At 54.3% G+C, this 22,794-nt stretch overlaps 1 protein-coding gene across 1 annotated transcript; it reads left to right on the top strand.

Moving 5' to 3' along the window:
- Positions 1–11,813: 11,813 nt before the first annotated feature.
- Positions 11,814–21,691, top strand: B9D1 (B9 protein domain 1). Its single transcript, XM_004684559.2, has 7 exons — positions 11,814–12,097; positions 13,098–13,166; positions 14,028–14,139; positions 15,951–16,047; positions 17,053–17,115; positions 20,432–20,499; positions 20,861–21,691. Exons 1-7 carry the CDS (start codon positions 12,035–12,037, stop codon positions 20,998–21,000), a joined length of 612 nt encoding a protein of 203 aa, XP_004684616.1. The 5' UTR covers positions 11,814–12,034; the 3' UTR covers positions 21,001–21,691.
- Positions 21,692–22,794: the final 1,103 nt, after the last annotated feature.

Genomic DNA, 22,794 nt, shown 5'->3' with positions numbered 1-22,794 from the left:
GAATCTTTCATGTAAACAGAATCTTTTTCATGACCTTTTATGTCTGACATCTTTGACCTCTCATAATGTTTTATAGATTCTGGTAGGTCCTGGTAGCATGGTTCAGAATTTTTTTTTTTTTAGGCCACACAATCGGCATCATTTTCATTTTGAAAATGATAGTTGCTGCCCTTTCTTCTTGCACTGGTCCTGCATGTCCCTGGCTGTCTTGTCTAGGCACAGGGCCTAGCCAGCCAGGTAGTCCACCCAGCCCTCCAGAGTGTAGTGGGCAAGTTTCAGGAAGAGCACTGGCTTGTGGGACCTGCTCCCATCCCACTGGTGAGTTCACTGGTTCCTGCCCATGCACACGCCAGACAACGGACTCCACGTCGGGGCTGCCATGGCTCTCCCTAGTCATCCTTCCTCATTCCTTTTTTTTTTTTTTTTTAAAGATTTATTTATTCATACAGAGCTGGGGTACAGGCCAGAGATTCAGAGGGTGAGAGGATTCACCAGAGACAGAGTGGGGAGCAGAACAGGCAGATTGACGAGGTACACTGCTGAGGGGAGCAGCGGGCGTATCAGGAGAGGTCTGCCACGCCATGTGGATCTCCTCCGGGGCAGGCGGGAATCAAACTCATGCAGAGGTGGCTTAAGCTTCTTAGTGCTGTGCTTTAGCCCGCTGCGCTACCAGGGAGGGCCCCCTCATTCCTTTTTAAGGTTGAATATATTCTACTGTTTGGCTCCCCCACACTTGTTCACCCATTCATTGTTTGGTGTATATATGGGTTGCTTCCACTGTTACAAATAACAATGCTATAAATGTTCACCTACAGGCATTTGTGTGGACATGTTTTCATTTTTCTTGAGAGCATACCTAAAAGTGGGATTGGTGGGTTATATGCCAAACTTTTTATGTTTAACTTGTATTTTTTTTTTAAAGATTTTTTTACTTATGCATACAAGAACTGACGTACAGTCCAGAGGTGGTCTGAGGATTCACCAGAGACAGAGTGGGGAGCAGAACAGACGGATCTACTGAAATACACTGCTGAGGGGAGCAGTGGGTGAGACAGGAGAGGTCTGCTGTGCCATGTGGGTCAGCTCCCTGGCGGGGTTGAACTTGTACTGCAGTGGCTGTGACTAACTTGCAGTGCTGTGCTTCAACCTGTTAACAGGGAGTCCCTGTTTAACTTCTTAAGGAACTGCCAAACTTTTCCCTGGTGTCTTACACCATTTTACAATCTCACTAACAATATTTGAGTTCCAGTTACTCATATGCTCTCCAATACTGGTGTTTTGTTTTGGTTTTAGGTTATAACCACCAGGGTGAGTGAAGTTTGCGTCCTTGTGGATTGCATTTCTCTAGTGACCACTGATGCTGAGCATCTTCACATGCTTGTTGGTCATTTGCTTTCTCGAGGGAAATATCTGTTCAAGTCCTTTATTTTTAATTGAATTACTTGCATTTTTATGTTAATGTATTTTTTAAATTATTGAGCTATAAGGATTTCTTCATATTTCAGGATCCAAGTCCTTTATAGATATATGACTTATGTTATATACAAGCATTTATTCCCATTCTGTGATTTGTTTTATCACTCTCTTGAGTGTCATTGAAAATGCAAAAGTTTTTAATTGTAGTGAATTCCAATTCATCTGTTTTGTCATTTGTGCCTTTGATGTCAAAAGCTAAGAATCCACTACACTCTACCCAACAGTTACATAATGTCATTTTAAACATGTATTCTATTTCAGTATTCCAGAGGTGTACATTTAGATTAGTCCGATTTTTTTAACTATTGCCAACAGTATCTGGAATACATTAGCATACTGCAAGTATGCAGGATAAATACCCAGAAATAGTACTGCCAAGTTAAAGAATATTACACTTGTCATTTTAATAGCTAATGTCTTTAGAGATTGTGCAATTTAGATTCCCACCAGCTATATCAGTGTTTTTTTAAAGGTTGTAATAACTTGCCTATATTAAAAAATGGGGAAATAGCCCTTGAGAATCCTGAATGTTGGCTTTTTTTGAAAACTAGAAGACCTGTCAACATCACCCACATTTCCACAGTCCAGTAGTGGACTGTAACTGAGCAGTAGGCCCGCTTTTAAAAGGCCTCCTGTTTACCACAGTCCCTACACTCCCTAGTTCCCTTCCCGAACAGGCCAACGACCAGGCGCTACTTATCATTGTCTGTGCACCACTGTTCTCTACTTACTATCAAAAGTAGGAAAACAAAAGACTGAGAGGACACATGTCTCAAAAAATAAAAAGTGAGTCCAAGCGTATCTCTTTGTAGGAATAAAGACCATCATCACATGTGTTATATACACACATCTGCTATCCTTAGCTTATGTCTCCTGCCTCTCCATTATAGGTATTTGGGCTCCTGATTCCTGGTTTAGGCTACTGGCAATCTCTGAAGATTTTTTAACACAATGCCCTGAAGAATTACCTTTCTGCAAAAGTTCTGTGGCAAACAGTATACACAGTGTGCTTGAGGGACAGACTGGAGGGAAGGGAGGGACTGGTATGTCGTTCCAGATGACCGCCCTAAGGGGATTCTGGGCCAGGCAGAAGCAGCAGGAATGCAGAGCAAGGACCCCGAAAGAGGCACCAGGAGGGAGGTAAATGCAGGAGGTGTGGGTGGCATCAGGATCCCTGAGTAGATGATGACTGTATCATCACGTAGAGGAACAGTTTGGGGGTGGCTGCTCTGTGGCTTAGTTGCTTTCTGTTATATAAATCCACCACGATTCCCATCTTTGATTGTCTTGGAGAAAAACCTACCTCCCTACCATGTCGCTCTCTTTTTTTCCCCAAATGAGTTGGTTTAATTCCAGGTAGTACAGAATTGAGAACAGGACAAAGTCTGAAGAGGAGCATATTTTGGCAGGATTCTGGACGAGGTTAATGCTGACCGTACAACTAAGGTAGAAATGGCTGAGTGAGAAGAAGTGAAGGAAAGACGGGCCTATGAATGATTTATATATATATATATATATATATATATATATATATATTCTTAAATGTACAACAGGCTCCAAGGCACTTCATTCCAGCTATTGGCAGCAAAAGATGTTATGGCAGGGAATCCAGATGTTGAAACAGGAATGGAATTAAGGCTCACTGTTGCCTTGGCACAAGACAGATTCTACTTTTTGCCAGATTTCTTAATTCTACCTGTGGCCAGGGGGCCTTCCCTGCAGCCTTTGCTTCTAGCTCCTCAAGTTTCTCCTGCTCCTCTTTCTGCTTCTGCTTTAATTCCTTCTTTTCTTCATCCATCCCCTTGGCTTGCTTCTTAGGCCACTTTAGGGGCTTCTTGCCACCTTTGTGACTAGACCTGGTGCCAGCCACCCTTCCCCAGGCCCTACCATGTCTCTCCTTTACTCTCACACCACTACCACAGCACAGTGTTTCTAACAGCAGTTCGGTGCTATGTGCAGGATCACACCTGTGAACAGCAGTCCCGCACACTCACTACTACCCAGGGATCCACTTCCCAGTGATAGGTACCAAGGGGGTGGCACCTATGGGGAGTGAGGATAGGCCCCAGCCAGCCTGGGAAGTCACAAGGGATATCTAAGCTGGGGACAAGAGGACAAGCATCTACAGCCAGGCAAAGAGGCCAGGAGCATGGAGAGAAGGTATGAGCCAAAGGAACAGTATAAGCAAGGGCTGATGTTAGCAGAGTGTGCTGTGAGTCCAGAGGGAAGTGGTGGGAGAGGGGTCACACACAGGTGGGGCCTGAGGAGCTGGCAGAGGCCAAACCCACAGAAGCCCAGGGCCTTGGAGGGAGTTGGGCCTGGCAACACCGACCTCATTGTCCTCATTGGGAAAGCGGGGTGCTCAGGCCTACCTGGTTGAGTTGTTTTATGGCCCTTCATAGGTGCTGAGTCAGCCTCATACTAACTGGGAACTCCTCTCCACCCCCACACACATCACCTGAAAGTTTTTAAGCAACACCTTAACTTGTGAACACATTTCTCCCTCACCTCACATTTTGAAAGGGAGTTCCATTTACAGTCCTATCAGACTAGCTCCGAAAAGGGAGCCAGTTTAACAGATGAAGTCAACAGAGGACACTGGTCTCAACTCAGACATTTAAGGCACCAGTGGGATAGGTTGTGGGGGGAAGATGGGAGCAAAAACTCCCTCTGAGTCCTGAGGTCCCAACACAGAGGTATGGACTGAAGGTAATCCCTCAGGTCACAAGCCTAGACAAGCTTCAGCCCTCACTGAGCTTCAGCCTCCCAGTACATATTAAAGTGGTGACGGAGTCCCCTGTCATGCAAGGAGTCTCCCCAAGATTGAAAATGGGAAGTTGGACTAAATGATAACTGGTTCTGGGCCTGCAAATGGCAGGGGCTAGCAGTGGGTGGGACGCTGAGCAGGGGGAGGGGGAGCCCAAGTGCAGAGCAAGGAAGAGCAGTCAGTCCTTCCAGCCCTCAACCTGTGATCATCAGGTAGATGGCACAGGCCAAAAGTAATAGAAACCCACCAGGCATGGCCGAAACCCAGTATTTATATATCTCTTGCAAGAAAGCCATAGAACTTTGCTGAGCTCAGTTAATGTGTTCCATAATGCTCATCAGGGACTACAGCTCCAGTTTCCCATTGTTATTACCTTTAAGGCATTTTTGCCTGTGTTAACTCATGACTGCAAGATGGCTAATGCACTCCAGCCATCACATTCATGCTCCAGAATACCGGAGAGAGGGGGTTGTTCCCTGTCACCATCAGGGCAAATATCTTCCTGGAGGCCCCCAGAAGATGTGCACTTATTTCTCCTTAGACAAAATTGCTAAGCTGTACCCCGAGCTGCAGGGAGACTCGGAAAGCAGGTGCTCCCTATGGCACATTATGGCCCACCAAATAGGGTGAGAAAAAAAAAGTGGAGGTGGCTGACAGGTAAGGCAGATACAGCGCTTAAGAGGACAGGTAGGTAGTGCCCTTGTGCCCAAGATCAAGATAAAGCCTCCACCAAGGAGGCCTGCGGGCTGGCAGTGTGGGGGAGTGGGATGAGGCCTGGATTTCCCCACTTGAGGTCTCTCGCTGTGGACCACCCTCAGCTCTCCTAGCCCTGGGGGCTCCTGTGTTCCTTCCAAAAGGTGGTGGGAGCCAAGGCAGGCCTCACCCAGTCTTCCAGCAACAGTGAAGTCAGGCAGGTGTGAGGCAGGTGCCAGTGGCAGCTTTGGCCTGCCGCTCCCGTGTCCAGCCAGCACAGCCAAGCCCAGCAGGCCACGCACAGTCGCACCAACAGTCGCCCCGCAGCGCTCACAGTCCCAGCAGCACAGCCTGCTCCTACCCATGCAGGGAAGCACGAAACACACAGTGACACCGCAACGCACACGTGGAGGAGCGGACACGGACCACTCTTACACAGCCGCGGCCACGCGGAGCTTCCTCAGACACGCACAGACGTGCACAGGTGCACACACAGCGCCACACGCCTGCAGGAACCACACACACAGGCAATGCGCAGACTGCTGGGACACACACTCAGGATCGCACATGCACAGACGGCACACGACTTCCTTCCTCCAGAGTGGTCAGGGCCCAGAATGGCCAAGGACAAGCTGCTTCCAGTCCCCCAGGCCATAGGGAACACGTAAGAAGGAACAATCTCTGTCTGAAAGGAGATCAGGTAGGTAATGCTTAACCTACAGAGGCAAGGCCAGCTGCGAGGCGTGCAGCTAAAACACTCCAAACTGCAGGGCCCAGAGCCCAGCCACAAGGCCGTGAGGCCCCAGAGTGGGCACACGTGCCCACGAGACACAGGACGGGGCAGAGCCGGGCCTAGGGCCAGCCAGCAGCATGCGCACACCAGCGCTCCGCCAGAAAGGGGCTCCCGCTGCCTGAGCCGAGTGTGGTTTTGCTGGGGCGTCAGCAGGAAGCCTGCTGGGAAGTGGCTGTCCCTGGCTTCCAGAGGCCTGGCTGGGTGACTGACCTCATGGCCAGATGACTCCAGCTCGGGGCCATTTGTGGTTCCTCAGCACTTCTCTTCACCCCTGCTTCCCTCTGGGGCACACCCAGCAGACCGTGGACAGGCAGGGCAGGGTGGTGGGGTTGGCTGGTCACGTTCTGTCACTGCCGCTGCCACAGTCCTTTGTGGTCCCGAGAGAACATGGCAGAGAAAACACTGAAGCTGCCATTGCCCATCCTAGAGCTGCACTTCCAGTCTCCTGTGCCTGCCCTGGGTGGGGGTAGAGTCCATCTCTGAGCTTACACCCGGGTCTACTAGGGAGACAGACACAGGATGGATGTCACCTGGATGTCACCTCAGGGAAGGCACCTCCCTTTTAGGCAAGTATCTGGGACCATGAGGAGCTCGCCCTCTCCCTCACTCCTCCTCTGCCACATCATCTTCCAAGCTCTAAATCAAAACCTCAGTCATTCAGACACCATCACTGAGCCCCAAGACATGCTGTCCGCTATTCCAGGTACAGGGGATGAGACAGGAACAAAACAGGTGCAAAGCTCTGTCCTTGAGCAAGTCAGATATTGGCTGGGAGACAGCAACTCAATTATACAGTGTCTCGAAGATGATAAGAACGTGTAGAAAAATAAAGCAGAGGCCAGAGGTAGGAGTACTGATAGGTGACTTGGAGCAAGGACTAGCGAGGGAGTGAGCCTTGTGGAGACTGGAGGGAAGAACATTCTAGGTTGCGGGAACAGCAGGTGGTGTCCCAGTTAGCAACCCTATCTCACAGAATAAAGCCCATCACTCAGGCCTGCAGAGCCCTGTGCAGGAAGAATGGAAGAGGTGGGGGGAGGTGAGGCAGATGGTGAGAGACCAACTTCTGAGGCTGGAGGCTGAATCCAGGGTGTGGCTGCAACTCCAGCTTCGTCTGGTTTCCTGTGAGATCACCGCTTTCACCATCAGTGGTCCGTGCCCTGCCCGCATCCTCTCTCACATCTGTTAGAAAAGGCTACAGGACCTGTCTGTGGAGTGCGCACAGGTGCGGGATGGCTGGGGTGTGGGCTAGGGTAAGGGACCCTGTTTGAACATTGAGGGGCGGGGGGAGACTCCCTCCCAGGAACTGCGTGGGCAAAAACAGAAGCAGTTGTGAGCCACCCCCTTCTCTTACCTGGCACCTCTCAAAGCCCTCTAGCCCCTGAGCGCCTGGGAAATCTGGGCCTCGTAAACTCTACACTCTCTAAGCAGCTCCAGTCTGCCTCTCCATTTCTCTGGCACATTCTGCCTCAGGACCTTTGCACCTACTGTGCTCGCTGTCTGGGAGAGCTCAGCCCTATTCCTTCCAGGATTCCCTCTTTTACTTCTTTCAGAACTTGCCTCAGTCTCCTCCTCAATGGGCCTGCCTCTTGCACCACCTACGATCACCCGCCCACAACCCAGCCCTTTTCCCTGCTTCCTGCTTCATTCTTTTCTTCAGGGCACTTATCACTGTCATTATTTTGGATATCGGCTTATTTGTCTCTCCCATCACAAAGACAACTCCATGAGGGTGTGTCTGTCTTGTTTTCAACTTTATCCCAACCACCTAGCACAGTGCCTGGCACACAACAGGTACTTGAAAAATGACAAGCCAAGCAAGGGGTAACTAGGTGCAGGAGCTGGCTCTCATGACCTTGGCTGGAGCAATTTAATAATTCAATAATCTATGAGCATCCTACCCCAGGTACTTATTCCTCCTACTCCCACCCTGGAGGCCCTTCCGCCCATAAACTAGCCAATCCAGCCACATTTCCCTCCCCCACTTGCTGTGCAACTTGGTGAGACCTTGTCCATCTCTGAGCTTTGTGGCAGTTATTACTCCCTCCTCCTGTGAGGGGGGCTGCAGAGCTTTGGGGGATGTATAGAGACTGCAGGCAGGACGGTCACACTGTTGTTTTGCCTGGATGCCCTCCGTGGCACTACCTGCGACGGGAGGCAGATACGACTAGGAGTGTCCTGTAATCAGAATGGGCCGCGTTCCCTCAGCAGACCCATGTCTCAGCCATGTACCCAAGAACAGGCCCTACCAGCTTCCTCTTCCCCGGCTCAGTTCCCCTTTGCCTGGTGACGTGGGCCAAGAGCGTGTTGAGGAGGGAGCATGGAGAGGATAAATTTCCTGGGTGGGAGGGAGGAGGCCAGACCCATAGATGAGATCCAGGCCTGCTCTACCAATGTGGCCCCTGCTGCAACTGCTGCTCTTTGGTAAGGAGCTGCAGAGGGTAGGCGGCCTGGCGACCAGGGAAAAATGAGCAAGCTGTTGCAGAAGGGGGCCACCGGCCCTTGAGCACTGGAAGTCTGGGTTCTCTTCAAACTTATAACCATCCTGGATGCGAGTACCAGGAACCTGAGGCAGGACATGAAGGTGAGGGCCCTGGGGGTGTTAGCCTGTAGGGAGGAGCTCCATGTGGATGAGACCGGGCCTCTGAAGATACTGGGTATCCACCCAACTAACGGGACGGGAAGCTGAAGGAGGCCCAGCTCTGTGTCTTAAAATGAAAGTGAGCAGAGCTGGACACCACCTATAATGTGCTTCAGGGCAGAAAGGGGAGGAAATCTTCCCAGGGAGCAGGTTGTGGAGCAATAGAGAGGCATTCCAAGGAAGACCTCACAGGTGGGGTGGGCTTGGAAGGCTGAACACTGTTCTCTGCAGAGAAGGGGGGATCCTATCTTGGCAGTGGGAGTAGCATGTGCAAACCTGGAAGCATAGTCAAGCATGAGTAGTCTAAGAACTACGTTTCATAAGAACGCTTAAGATTGACTGTGCTTCAGGCTAAGTACCTGACATACGCTGTCATTTCCAGTCCTCGCAACCACCCTCTGGGTGATGAGGTAACTGAGATTGAGAGGCTGAGAGCTTTCTCCAGTTCATCCAGGTCCCCACGCAGGTGGGATTCCGGCTGGACAGATGAAGGTTGGGAGCCGGGGCTGCAAAGGCTTCCAGGCCTGGATGGAAAGATGATGGGCAGGCAGGAAAGAGGTGGCAGGCTGGCATCGATGCCCCCCGACGCAGAAGTGAGCTCTGCAACTTCAATCCCGAGGTGCAGAGCCCAAGCCGGCTGAGGCCTATGGCAAGAAGGCACCTGCCGCATGGCCTTGGCAGGCAAGCATCTTCATGGGCACCTGGTACCGCTGCAAAGGGGCCCTCGTCTCCCAAGAGCGGCTGCTCACAGGAGCCAACTGTTTTGGCAGGTGGGTGTAGGGGACAGGGTGATGGAGAGAGGCTCAGGGAGGCAGCCTCAGCCTCCCCACCTCCCACTTTCCACAGCCGCCACCTGTCCCATTTCACTGTGACCCTGGGCCCAGATCGACTGGCACTGACACGTACACAAACAAGTCAAGCATAGAGGAGCTGCTTCTGTCTCCAGGAGGGTCTGGCGGCCTGGCCCTGGCCCAGCTGGCAATCCCACCGCCTCCCAGCACCGCTGTGCAGCCTGTCCCTCTGGCCACGCAGCGCAAACCACTTTTCCCATGGCAGCTCTGCTGGGCCCAAGGGTTTAAGCCTGATTTTGGTAAGCAGGGGAGCAGACACGGATGGCTGTAGAGGGAACACTGGCCTGGGGAAGGTCAGACCCAGAGTGGGGCTCAGGGTGCTGGGGTCCCTGGATCTCAGAGAACAGCCTAGCCTTGGCTGGTCAGTACCAGGGACGTGGGCTTGCAGGGCAGAGGCGGCACCAACTCCCTGCTATGCCTGCACCAGCCCTCAGCTCCACCCAGCCCTATGACAGGCATAGAGTACGCACCCCAACTCCTCCCCCAACTCAGAATGTCTCAGACCTCAGTGGGTTTAAAAAGATGGCACCGTGCTAACAGGGAGGTGTGCTGGGGAAGGTCAGGAGCTGGGTGGTGTTGGGGCCACGGGACCTGGGCAGGCAGAGAAGTTCTGTAGTAAGCCAATGTCCACCGACCCACTGGATGCCCCCTGGCTGAGGGTCCGCCTCCCATTCCCACGCAGATCCCTACATCCCACCTTGAGAGCTGCACAGGGTCCCGCCTAGACCGCTGCCCTCAGCACCTGCAAAGACACCTTTCGTACTCAACCCGGCTGTCCTGACCTGAAGGTCAGCCTGCCCAAGGGCTCCCAGTGTGCCAGGCCCCCAGCGGGCCCACCTGAACTGGTGGTGAGGATTCCAGCCAGCCCTAGACCATCTTGAGACACTCCTTCCCCCACAACCCCTCCTACAGCCCGCAGGCCTGGCAGAGGGAGGCCTGGACATTCTCCCACCCCACCCAAGTCTCCCACTCCACAACGCCCAGGTAACGGACTGATCTACAGCTCTGGTGGCCACCCTGGGCCTCCTGCCCTGGTGGCCACCCTGGGCCTCCTGCCCTGGTGGCCACCCTGGGCCTCCTGCCCCATACTCTCCTCTATGTCCTATTGGCATGTGGAGCAGTTTCTGACATAGCTAGGTTTTAAACTACTGGGAACCCCTGGTTACTTAATAATAGCAAGCACTGCTGAAAAGTAACTTTTGTGTAATACTGAGCATTGAAAGCCACCAGGAGGGTTGGGTGAAAGGGGTAGAATTTGTGGGAGAAAGCATTTGCAATGGAAAGAGGGGTGTGGCAGGGAGTTTAAGACCATGGCCTGGGGAGATGAGCAGCTTCCACAAGCTCAGAGTGTTTTGCTTAGGCTCCCACCCTCTTGCTGCCTCAGTCAGACCCAGGAACCCACAGCCCCCTCCCCTACTTAGGTCTTTGTTCCTCTGGGAATGGGAGGTCCCTGCACCTGGGACGGCTGTGACCCTTCCTTCCCTCTCCTGCACAGGTATCTGATGGCAACCCCCTGGTCTGCTCCCAGGCCAGCCGCTGGCTGCTGCAGGGTGTGATGACCTGGGGCCCCTGTTTGGGACCTGGTCTCCCTGAAGTTTACACACCTGTGCACCCCTTCATTTTCTGGATCTTGGAAAGGTCTTTAATGACACCTTTAAAATGACGGCCAAGCAGCACCCTTTAGACTGACGTAGAACCAGGTGGAGAAAGCAGTGAGGGCCTAGTCTGTGGAGTCCGGATATGAATCCTGGCTGGGTTACTCACCTGGGGGCGGGACTGTGTCTGGTTCACCTCCTTCTCCGAACCTTCTTCCTCTGTGTGCCAGATATGCAATCCATGTATTCCTTCTTCCAAGAATGTTATCAGTGCTAAAGTTCCACCTGGCCCCCTGGCGTAGAGGCGGAGACGAGCACTAGCCCCATTCATGACAATAAAACCGTGCAGATATAAACCATGCGGAGTGCTAAGAAGAATGAGTGGATCCACGCGTTAACAGTAGTTGCGAACTACTTATTGGGTGACCAGGGAGTCCGGGAGTCCTGACAGAGCCGCGGTTCTGGCTCACTCCTCCCCCAACAGCTGGGGTCTGAGCTGTGGGGTGCAGCCTCCGTTGGGCCTCAATGTTCAGCTTTATATTTGAAGAGCAAAGGCTTGGATGCGAAAATTCTTGAAGTCCCTACCAAGTTTGTCTACCAAACTCGAGTGAGAGTGGGCGAGGGTCTCAAAACTACAAAGGCGCATCTCCCCTGATGGGACACAGAGAGCGAGGGACTTTCCAGAAACCAGGCGGCCGGACCTACGCTCCTGGCCTCTGGGCTTTAACCCCGACTCGCGTGGTCACCTGTCAGCCACCAGCCCGCCCCTCCCTGCGCGCCCCCTGCCTCCGACCTCCCGACGGCGCCACAGCGCCACCGTGTGGCCGAGAGTGAGTTGTACCGTTTGGCTGCGCGGCAAGGGGGCACCTCCGCGCTCCGCAGCTGCGCCAGCCAGAGCCGGAGCAGACAAACACGCCCGAGGGCGTAGCCTGGCGGGATCGGGCGAGGGGCCGGGCTTGACCACGAGGCCCGCCCTTCCGCCCTGACCCCCGCGGAGGGAACCAGGCTGGGCTGGGTGGGGCCGCAGAGCTGGTCTCCTCGGTTCCGCCCCTCTCGTCACTGCACTTGCGCAGCGCTGCCCTCCGGCACCCGCCTTCGCGAAGAGCCCGCGTCCGTGAAATATGGCCCACGCGCCGCGCCGTCTGTTTCCAGGGCAACCGCAGCGCCTCCGCTCCACGGCGCGCGCAGTCTGGGTGGGCTGCCTGCCTCCCCCCCTCTGCCATGGCTGCCGCGAGTCCCAGCGTCTTCCTGCTCATGGTCAACGGACAGGTAGAGAGCGCGCAGGTGAGCGACCTGGATCCCACCGGAGCTGGCCTCAGAGTCCTCCGGCCCGGCCCGGCCCGCAGTCTCCCAGGCTGCCGGGTTGGCCCTGAAGAAGCTTGTTCTTCCCCGGGGCTCTGTCCCTCGCTTAGGCAGGAGAGGGCAAACGACGTTCTAGAAGCTCAGCGCGAGGCCCTGCGAGTGTTTTAGCCTCGATTTGCCGGTGTGGAAACAGACCTCTAGAGTTTGAACTAATATCGAGGTCACTATACTTGGTCAAGACTGTGTGGCCCCCGGCTCGGAATGTGAACTTGGTTAAGTCATGGCCAGGAGCTTAATGCTCGTGACTGGCTTCGCCATAAAGTCAGTGATTGAGGCCAGGCCATGCCCAGTGCGCAGTGAGTACCCATCTGTCTGAACCTCCAGTTCCTTGAACTTTGGTAAAACTGATGATGGGATTGATACGGGCCCGCGGCGGCGGTGGCCTGAATGATTCAGGGAGAGTGCGTCTGTACCTGGAAGGGGATGCCACTCTCCATCTCCTATACTCGAAGATATATATATATATATATATCAGACTTCACTCCAGCACTGCAACCTTAAATCTCCTCCCCGTGTGCTCAGGACACAGAAAGGCATCAAACCCTTTTCCAAGGCTGATGGGTTTTGACAGTCAATTCTTGACAGAGGGAAGCACCAGGGGCTGAAGAAGCCAGCCTTGGGCAGTCTAGAAATTAGGGAAGATTCCCTAAAGAAAGAGTTTTGACAGTTGAGCAGGAGTGTGCCAGATGCAGGAATGTGAAGGGCGTGTCAGACAGAGGCAGGGCCTGAGTCAAGGGGCAGCACACCTTGGACCCTCCCTCTGCTCACCTCAGTCCCCAGCCCCCTGCTGAACTCCATGCCCTCTGGCCGAGCTGCCGCTTCAACCCCATCACAAGTGGGGTTCAGAATTCCTGTTGTCTTTACCTGCCTAACCAGCACGCTGGGCTCAGCATATTAACGGGTCCTGTGTGCTTGTTTTCAGTTTCCTGAGTATGATGATCTCTACTGCAAGTACTGCTTTGTGTACGGCCAGGACTGGGCCCCCACGGCGGTAAGCTGACCTCTTCGGCCTCCCTTACTTAAAGCCCCCTGACTGCTGGGGTTTCTGTCACAATTCTTTCCTTCCAGTTTAGAACTTACGAAGTAGCAGACACCAAACTTGGCGGGGGGGGGGCGCGGAGAGGCACACATGATTTTCTTCCTGGTAAAGTTGGAGCGGAGGGAGAGTGAGGCCAAGTGATTGCCTTAACCCGTCCCACATCAAGAAGGAAGCACACAGGAGTGATGAAACAGGAGAGACCCACAAATGTGAGGGGGCCCCAGAAAGGAGGAGTTTTGAGGAAGTCATCCTTTGTGTCAGATGCTGCTGTTGTGCCAAGTACAAGGAGAGAGAGAAGTGTTCTCCATAGATACAAAATACCAGGGTCACTCATGTTACATGACAAAAAACACTTTGGTAGGGTGGGGGCCAGAAATCAGCACAAAGCAGGTTTATGAAAGTAGAAGGAATGGGAGCCATGAGTATCTACACAGCTGTCAAGGTCCTCTGAAGGGGAGCAAGAATGGGTCGATGGCAAGAAGAACAGCAGTCAGTGATGCTTTGTGAGAGAGAGAATAACATCTGGATGGCTGCCAGTGGGGACGATCGGGCAGACATGCAGAGAGAGTGACAGGCACGGCAGCTACTCCTGTTTGCATGGACGGGGGACAGGGAGGGGCGCTCAAGGTTCTCAAGCTTTAGTGGGATAAAATGTCAAGATCTAAGGGCTACATTATTATAGTTCCCTCTGTCTGGAAGTTAGTATCTTAGTAGAGGTAGTTAAGAAAATGGCCCTCCCAGCTACCGACCCAGGTAAGTGGGGGCTTGGGAGCTTGGCCTGGACACTCGCTGTCACTGTCTTTGTGCACCCAGGGCCTGGAGGAAGGCATCTCCCAGATCACATCCAAGAGCCAGGACGTGCGGCAGATGCTGGTGTGGAACTTCCCCATTGACGTCACCTTCAAAAGCACTAACCCCTATGGCTGTGAGTTAAATGGCCCTCTGGGCCAGGGGTGGGGGTGCGGCAGGACACTCTCCACCTCCTTCTTCCCACCACTGTCCATACATCGATCTTCACTAGCCGTTCACGGCCCCATCACTGGGCCTGCACCAACTTGTAATGCGTTCCCTGCCACCTGAACAGTTCCCTTGTTTCCTCCTCCATACCTATCTAAGTCTACCACAGGCCATGCAGTTGACCTTATGGAGAGTCAGTGAGACCCTACCTGAAACCTCAGATAGTTCTGTACCTGGAAAGGACAGAGCCAGGTGGGACTACAGCAATTTGGTCAGATGTCTCTCAACTTCCCATCAAGTGTTCCACTCCAGAATCCAAGCCACCTGGCCTATGCCAGTCTTCTATTCTGAACCTTGACTCATGCTGTCCCCTCTGCCTGGGATACCCTTCCCATATCCTCCTCTGAGCTCTCCCCAAAATCTTTTCTGGTACTTACTAGCCACTCTAGTTGTTCACTCTCCCTGAGTGAGCACTGACTTATGCAAAAACCTGGGGCTAGCGCTGTGGGAGCAATGACTGCTCTCCCGGTGTAACTTGTCCAAGCGTCCTAACTCTGCCTGGTGGATGGATTTCTCTCCACTTCGTTTTCCATATTAGGAAACTGAGACTCAAATAGTGATGTCATGTGCCTTGAGCTGTACATCTATGTAGCTGAGTATGAGTTTGGTTTCAAGTGCACCTCATTTCTTAATCAGAGTCTTTCTGCATGTGGTCTGGGCTCAGGCTTCCTGGGTACAGAAGGTCGGAAGCAGGGGGTGAGTGGTACCTTTCTGGGCAGGGACTGCCATCTGCTGTTATAAATTACAAATAAGATACTTCCATAGGCTTCTTGGAAAAAGGCACTAGATAATGGACCAACCTCTTCTTGCTGAGGACAGATGGGCAAGATGAATAAAATAGTAAAAAGCAGTTTGCTTGAAGATATCAGGGAGCTAGCAAAATCATGGAGATTTACCAGACCAAGATCCAGGAGAAAAACAAATCCAGAGGTATGAACCAACCACATCACTCTGGGAGTATTTGCTGAGCCCAGCAGGGGTGACTGAGAGGCTGAGCCAGAGTCGGCCAGCCCCTCTGGGCTAGCGGCACGAGAACCATGAAAACCCCAGCCATGTAGGCTGGCACCTCAGAGCGCTGTGCCGGGAGCAGGGAGCAGCAGGGCAGGCCAGCTTCACGGCGGCAGCTTTGCCCCAGAACATTGCAGACCTTGAACTTGGTTGCAGCTATCCAAACAAATATTCACAAGCTGGTTCTGGCAGGATACAAAAAGCATAATAGACATCATCAGCAAGTAGTATTTGCTCCAGAAATTCCAAGTTTGTATAACATCTCAAATCAACCCGTGTGATTCACCACATCCAAAAGAAGAAAAGTCATGATCATCTCATAAAAGAAAACATGGTAAAGTTCAACAGCCCCTCAGGACAAACACTTAGCAGACTGGGGATGGAGGGAAACTTCCTTAATCTGATAAAGGCTAGCTATAAAGTAGCATGTTTGGGATGCATTCTTTGGCAGTGAAGCTTAAAGAAAAGTGGTTTCCTAAAATCAGAATAGTGGTTTCCTTTGGGAGCAGTGACAAGGGGGTATAGCCCTCTCCCCCAACACCAACCCAGCATCATTCTGCCAGGCACTACCAAGTGTCTACAGAGAGGGGGGGATTCCCCTGTCAGCTCCTGCCGGCTATTCCAGGCTTGGAGTACTGTCCTCTCTGTTCTCTGCCCTCCCCCTTTCACCAGATTTCCCCAGATGCTAACCCCTGCTTTGTCCTCATCAAGGGCCCCAGATCGTGCTCAGCGTTTATGGACCAGATGTGTTCGGGAATGATGTGGTCCGAGGATATGGGGCAGTACACGTGCCTTTCTCACCTGGCCGGTAGGTCCTGGCTTTAAATTTGTCGCTGGGCCACAGCCTGGGAAGCAGGGTACCTCAGCAGGGCTTTTCCTGGCACAGACTTCATCTCTTTGTCCAAGTCAGACTTAGGCCGGGAATATGCTGGGGTGCAGCCTGTATGGGAGGCTGATGTTACTACCCAAGCACCAAGTGGGGTGCAAGAGTGTTGGGGGGCCCACCACAGATCATCTCAGTGCTCCTGAGAGGGAGCTGGCCCACTACAGTTTAGAGTCTGGAGTTCAGAGTTAAAGACCACTCAGGACTTCGTTTCTCTGCCTGCTTTCTACCTCCACTGTGCTGGCTTTTTTGCACATGGATGTTCAGGGGCAGGTATGGCCACATGGTCTTGCCCTCAGACACTCCAGCCTAGCAGACACAGATGGAGACACTCTCTCTTATTCAGCACAGTGCCTGGGTATAGACAATAGGGTGTTCTAAGGCACAGAAAAGGGTCAGTCGGTTGGCCTTAGACACCTAGGAGTTTGCCTGGAGTAGGTGAAGGAAGGAAAAGGAAGCAATTATATGGAACGCTCTGAGTTTTGTCATAGAAAATAACCAGGTGGAGGGTCGAGGGGATGATGGAAAGAAGGAACCGGGTCGGGGGGAGGGCTGGACCCCAGGCTTCAAGGACCACACTAGGGCAGGTGACCTAGCAGGGGTCTCCAGGGCCTTCCTGGAGAAAGGTATCCAAAGTAGACCTCAGAGGTAGCAGGCATTTGGACAGCTGGAGAAAAATAGGGCTGTCTGGGGGTAGTGGATGGCACAGGTGTGGGCCTTGGCAGTCCTCAGCACCCTCGACCCTAAAGTGAACAAGACTGACGGGTCTCAGCTGGGCTTAGCACTGAGTCTGGCACCATGGTGGTCAGTGCAGGTGGGACCGGGTAGCCTTGGCTCTTACGAAGCTGATCTGTGTTTCTGTCTACTCGAGACTCAGAACTTTCTATCACTGCTCTGACTCAGCCCCTCTGTCTGTGGCATTTGTTCCAGGCACAAGAGGACCATCCCCATGTTTGTCCCAGAATCTACATCCAGACTACAACAGTTTACAAGGTGAGTTTTCTACTTCCAACCCCCAGCTCCTGACCTATGGGTAGAGGGAGTGGAGGAAGGGATGTCACCTTCCCCCACCCGCCCCCACCCCGCAGCCCCGCGGCTACTGTGCAGGTAACCTTGCTGGATCGATAAGCTGCTCTGAGTCTTGGGGACAAATGGAAACACGTCCTGTGGGGCTGCTGAGGGCCCTGGCTTCCCCTCAGCCTCTGACCCAGCAGCATAAGGCCATGCAGTTTTACTCTGTCTTGTTGAAAGTCGCTGTGTCAGATGCAGTGGAAGAAACGCCCATAGCAGGTGGGGAAACGTCCTTGATTCTGTCAGTTACTAGGTGACTTCACATGTGGGAGCCCCAGAGGAGGTGGCATCTGGGCAGTGTGGAGCTAAGGAGCCATTGTGGGAGATCTGAGAGGAGACTGTCCTGGCGCAGGAGCAGTATGTGTGAGACTCTGAGGACAGCGAGCGCTGTTAGGACCCAGGAGGGGGTGTGACGCATAGGGGTGAGCAAGGGGGACAGGGAGGAGGGACATCAGGTGAGCAGGCGTACTCGGGGGCAGATGAGGGAGACTGAGCCGAAGTAGGAGCTTGAAGGGCCAGCAGAGGTGCAGCTGACTGACTTAGGATTGGGGGATAAATCCCAGTCAGCCCAGCTGTCTGAGCGCCCCTGCTGCTCCCTTAGCCAAGGAACGTGCCCTGGGCCCTCCCTTCACAGCCGGGAGAGAGGACTACCTGACCCTGGCCGGCAGCTGGCAAGCAGCACCTTGTCTGCCTGGCTGGTATGAGGGGTGCACGTGACCAGAGTCCTGCTGTGTGGAGACCAGGGTCAGACCTGAGCTCTGAGGCCTCCAGAGGGGACACTCTGGGTGCCCGCTGCCCCTAGAAGCCACTCTGGGAGGCTATCATGATGCCCTGGGCGAGAGCGAGCTAGAGGTGCCGATACCCTCAGGGGCCTGCTGGGGAAGCATTTGGCGCTGCCTGTCCACAGGCACCGGGACTGTTAGGGGCTCTGAGGCCTGGTCGCCTGTTCACGCTGCTCCACACCCCACTGCGCCACCCCAGGTCCCTGGGCCCCGTGGCTGACTCTAGGCCTTACTGCCCACACACAGTCACGTTTCTGTCAGCACCTGCGGTCTGGTAGCTCATGCGGGGGCTGTCTCTGGCCCTCAGAGGGGCTCTCTGCTGGATGTGCTGGGTTACAGGAAATCAGTGAAGGTTGTTTTCTCTCAGACACGGGGCCAGGAGCAGCCACCTCAGTTTTGGCTCCAGCAGCCCCCATGCCGACACCCTAGGGGCACCCAGCTTGTCTCTGCCTCTTCCAGCCTCCATGGTGGCACCTACCTGGGCTCAGTCCTGTCTGCCTGTGGGCACATCCCCGCCCCCAGAGCCACTGTGGCCTCTCCACTCATCAGGACACTGGCGATGGCAGTGGGGGTCCAGTCTGGCGATCCAGAACCTTCTCCTGCTAAGATCCTCACCTTAATCCTCACAAGTGCAAAGATCCTTTTCCAAATAAGGTCACATTGGCAGGTTCCAGAGGTGATCTCTTTGGGGCCATTATTCAGCCTCACAGCTCGTCTTCACAGAGTAAGAATACTTTTCCTAAACCCAGCTTTGGAGGCCACTCCGCCCAGCTCCGTGCAGGGAATGAAGGCGCTAGGACGCGGTGAGCCCCTCCACCCTCTTGCCCTCTTACTCGAGTCCCACCTGCCTGGGTCCTCTGGCCCATGGATCCTCCCTGCTTCAGCTGCTGCCTGGAACACTCTCCTCTGAAGAGTCTGCTTCTTCTCTCCCATTCCTGTCAGATAAACAGAAATGCAGGGGCCACAACAGACCCACACTTGGGGTATGCCGGGCTGGAGGTGGCTGCTCCCCGTGTCTCTCGTCTCACTCCAGATGGAGAAATGGAGGCACAGGGAGGCAATCTTGTACCCATCCAGCCCCTGGCTTGAACCCTGTCCCCTGGGAGTCATGTGGCCATGGTGCTGCTCTTCGCCTCCGTCCAGCCTGTGGCCAGACTAGGCAGGCAATTGTTGCTCCTGCAGTGTGAGGTGCCAGTCTGCCCCCCGGGGCAGCACCAGTGGGCGCTGGTGCCTGCCTCAAGAGGGCCAGTCAGGGGCTTGCTGCAGCTTGGGCTGGGGCAGGGCACACTCCGTCAGGTAGTGGTGGGGAGTGTGGCTTTTCCTGTCCGAACCTGGGCCCCCACGGCTCAGTGACTTCACAGAAAGCAGACCGGGTGCGCCCCATCGGGACCTGCCCTGTGGCAAAAGGGCCTCTCCGGGAATGCGGGAGCCCCAGTGACTCAGAGTCCGACTCCTTCCACGCTGAGGCCACTAGGTCTCGTGTCTGGCCATGAAGGTGTACCTGTTTGTTTCCAGCGCAAGTGCGCATGTCACGGGTGAAGCTGCTGCTCTGGGAAGAGTTGCTCTAACTTGGTAGCCTGAAGCCCTCAACGGACTGGAGGTCCCCTGCCACTTCTACTTCCACTGCTGCCTAAGGGGGCCTAGGGTACATCTGACTTCTCTTAGCTTCTGTGAGCTAAGGCTCACAGAGCAAGGCTCCTGTGAGGGGAGCTAGGGGTGGTGTCTCAGGGCACTAGTGCTGAGTATTGCGCCCCTTTCAAGGTGACTATGGGGTTGACAGTTGTCTGTCACCACAGAGCAGGCACATCTGGGGGCAGGTGTGTCCCAGAGCCAGAGCCAGGGTGTAAATCCCAAGGTTAGTTTCCTACAGCAGTTGACAAAGCACCTTCACCTCAGAGCTCCTTGAAGTAGGTATTGTTATTTATCCCCGTTATAGTTGAGAAAATTAAGGTGCGCAGACAGGAAATGACTTGTGCTACATCCCACACTATTAAGAGGGTGGTAGGGAGCCTAGATATGGGCCTTCTAAGGATGGTTGCTTAACTCCAGGGGGATGACCCTCCTTCCTGGGGAGGATGGGGTCATACTGCTCCCCAGCTCCCTCTGGCCCCGTGTCAGCCAGCGTTACTTTGCTAGGATTCCCACCTGGATTCAGGCTATGCCCCGCATCCCAGCTCCCTATCGCCCTCAGCTTCATTCAACTGAACAAGACCCATGGACACCCATGGGAAAGCTTGCATCTGGCTGCAGAGCACCTCAGACTGCCTGGGCCCCAGGCCTCCATGGGCCACAAACCAGCACACCACTGCCTTTCAGATGGGCCAAGAGGGTGGTGTGAATGCCCATCCCTCGGGAAGGGTTTGGAGGAGGGCTGCTGTTTTCTGGAACAAGAGACCATGTAGCCCCTCTGGGGACCCCCAGTCCAACCTGCTGACCTAGTGTTCTCATTTTTCCAGCTGGTTCATGGGACGGCGACCTGAGTACACAGACCCCAAGGTGGTAGCTCAGGGTGAAGGCCGGGAAGGTAAAGTTTGATGCACTCTACCCCAAGCCCATGGACAGACGGGAGCCGGGGAGGGTCTAGGTGGGTCCCCAGGAAACACAGTGTGGGTGTCAGGGACCCACCACACCCTCGGACACTGGTGCTTCTGGAGCAGAGCCCAGGGGCTTGCCCAGAGTATTTCCCAGATGTGGGTGTGACTGGAGCACGGAGGCTTTGCCATGTCAGTCTGTCTCCACTGCTGTCCCTTCACTTCCCAACGAGGGGGATGGGCCAGGCACTGCTGTCGCCATCCTGGAGATGAGAATGCTGAGGTTGGAAGAGATTCCCAAAGCAGTCTGACTCTCCCACTCTCGCCTGGCTGACATTGCCCTTCTGTCCCCAGTGACCCGAGTACGCTCCCAGGGCTTTGTCACTCTCCTCTTCAACGTGGTGACCAAGGACATGAGGAAGCTGGGCTACGACACTGGGCCTCCGGACACACAGAGCATCCTGGGGCCCAGTCCACCCCAGGGCCTCCCCTGAAGGCGCCAGTCCCCCACCAGCAAGTCTTGCTGGGCAGTCGAGCAGACCAAGCAGCTCTCAGATAACGCCTGGGCTGTCCTGGGGGGTCGGCCACCAGCTGCCTGGACTGCAGCTTGGGGGCGGGGACAGGAGTGGGGAGATGCTTTTATATAATAAAATGGTGACTTTTCATAGTGCCCGGGCCTCAGGCTGCCCCTCTCCCCTCACTGGACCAGCACCTCCCCTCCATCTGCTGACCTATGGGCTCACTCCAACCCTGCAGGGCAATTGCCCGGGACAGAAGCCGCCAGTCAGCGGGCCAGAATGGCCAGTTAGGGTGAGCTCCTGTGCTTAACTGGCTCTGCCACTCACACTCACAGCTGTGACTCTCTACACCTCTGCACGCCTCTAAGTTGGGATATCCACCTGGGAGGCTTTGCGAGTGCAACAGTCACTTGTGAGCCATGTTCCATGAGCGCCATCTCAGCCAGTAGGAGCTGCAGGGAGAGGCCCCAGCCTACCCTGGGCCTGATCCCAGAGGGAGGCTGGGCCCAGAGGTGGGAAACTGCAGCAATCAGCTATCCAGCATGCCTCAGCAGGAGAGGAAGATGAACTAGGGCCCCTAGCACAGTCCTCAGGATTCCACTGCAGTGGTCTCCCTCCCCATGCCACTTCCCTGCACACCTGCAGCGTGAGCCTGAGCCCCCTCCTCGCAGCCTGCACAGTGCCTCAGCAGGATTGAAGGGGAGGCGTAAGGTGCCTTCCCTCAAGCTCCTGGCGGGCCCTCCGCCTGCCTTCTGAAGACTGTCAGTTCCGCCCTGGATGCAAATGGGATTGCTCTAAGAGCTGTTGTTCAGAACGCGTCCTCTCACTTAGTTCTCAGCATCAGGAGTTTATGCTGCTCATGGTACCCCCTTCTCTGCCCCCAAATCACTGCTTTGGAACTCGGGGTCTGTCATGGTAACTGTGCATGCAGTTCCCTATCTCTCCATCTGGAACTGAAGCCCACTGTCCCCTGGGGTCTCACAGGAAGAATGTTTTTGTTCCCAAACCCCAGGTAGAACTTGCCCCTCATTAGCATTTCCTCATTCCTGTTCCTGGCTCTTGGATGTCAGGCCATCACTCTGCCTCACGTTACCTTGTCTTTCTGCCCAACGACCCTTGGCAATATCACTGCTTGCTTGTCCCCTCCCGTGGTAGCCTGGACCGTGCTGGAGGCGGCAGTATCCCCACATGAAAGCAGCCAGGCTTCCTGCTCTCTGCTTGGACAGCTGCCCACAGGCGTGAGACTGGGAAAGTCAACCTGTGTTGTAAGCTGTTGAGACAGCTGCTACTACAGTGTAACCTAGTGTACCCTGACTTACTTAATGCACCCCTCACCTGTCCTAAAAGTGACACCCTGGCTGTCGTGCCCCCAAGGCAAATCCTGACTGGGTGTTGGGAGGTCAAATTATCAGCTCAGAAAGATGAGGGCGCAGGGCAGCCCCAGAGCAGAGGTAGAAACTCGGGGCCTCACTAAAGAAGCTGGTATGCTGGCCTGTGACCCTTCATCTGCATTTTCCTCTAGCCCCCCTCCCACCCCACCCCCCATTTCCCCACAATCTACTAAGCCCCTCTGCACCCTGTCAGCTGCCCAAGTCACCTGGGAGCCAGTGACTGCAATTATTCACGGATCTGCAGGTTCAAGGGGCAGCTTCGAGGGCAGCTCTTCTGGGGATGTGCATGTGGACGAGGAAGTGCTGAGCAGACCTTGGCCTGCAACTGGCATGCTGTCACAACTATGCATGTCTTGTGGCTAGGCCCCAAGTCTGTGGG

Source organism: Condylura cristata, unplaced genomic scaffold, assembly GCF_000260355.1.
Source record: "Condylura cristata isolate star-nosed mole 26May11 unplaced genomic scaffold, ConCri1.0 scaffold00017, whole genome shotgun sequence".
NCBI classification, from domain to species: domain Eukaryota; kingdom Metazoa; phylum Chordata; class Mammalia; order Eulipotyphla; family Talpidae; genus Condylura; species Condylura cristata.
Note: the sequence above shows the minus strand (reverse complement) of the source record. Positions and strands in the feature narration are given on the sequence as shown.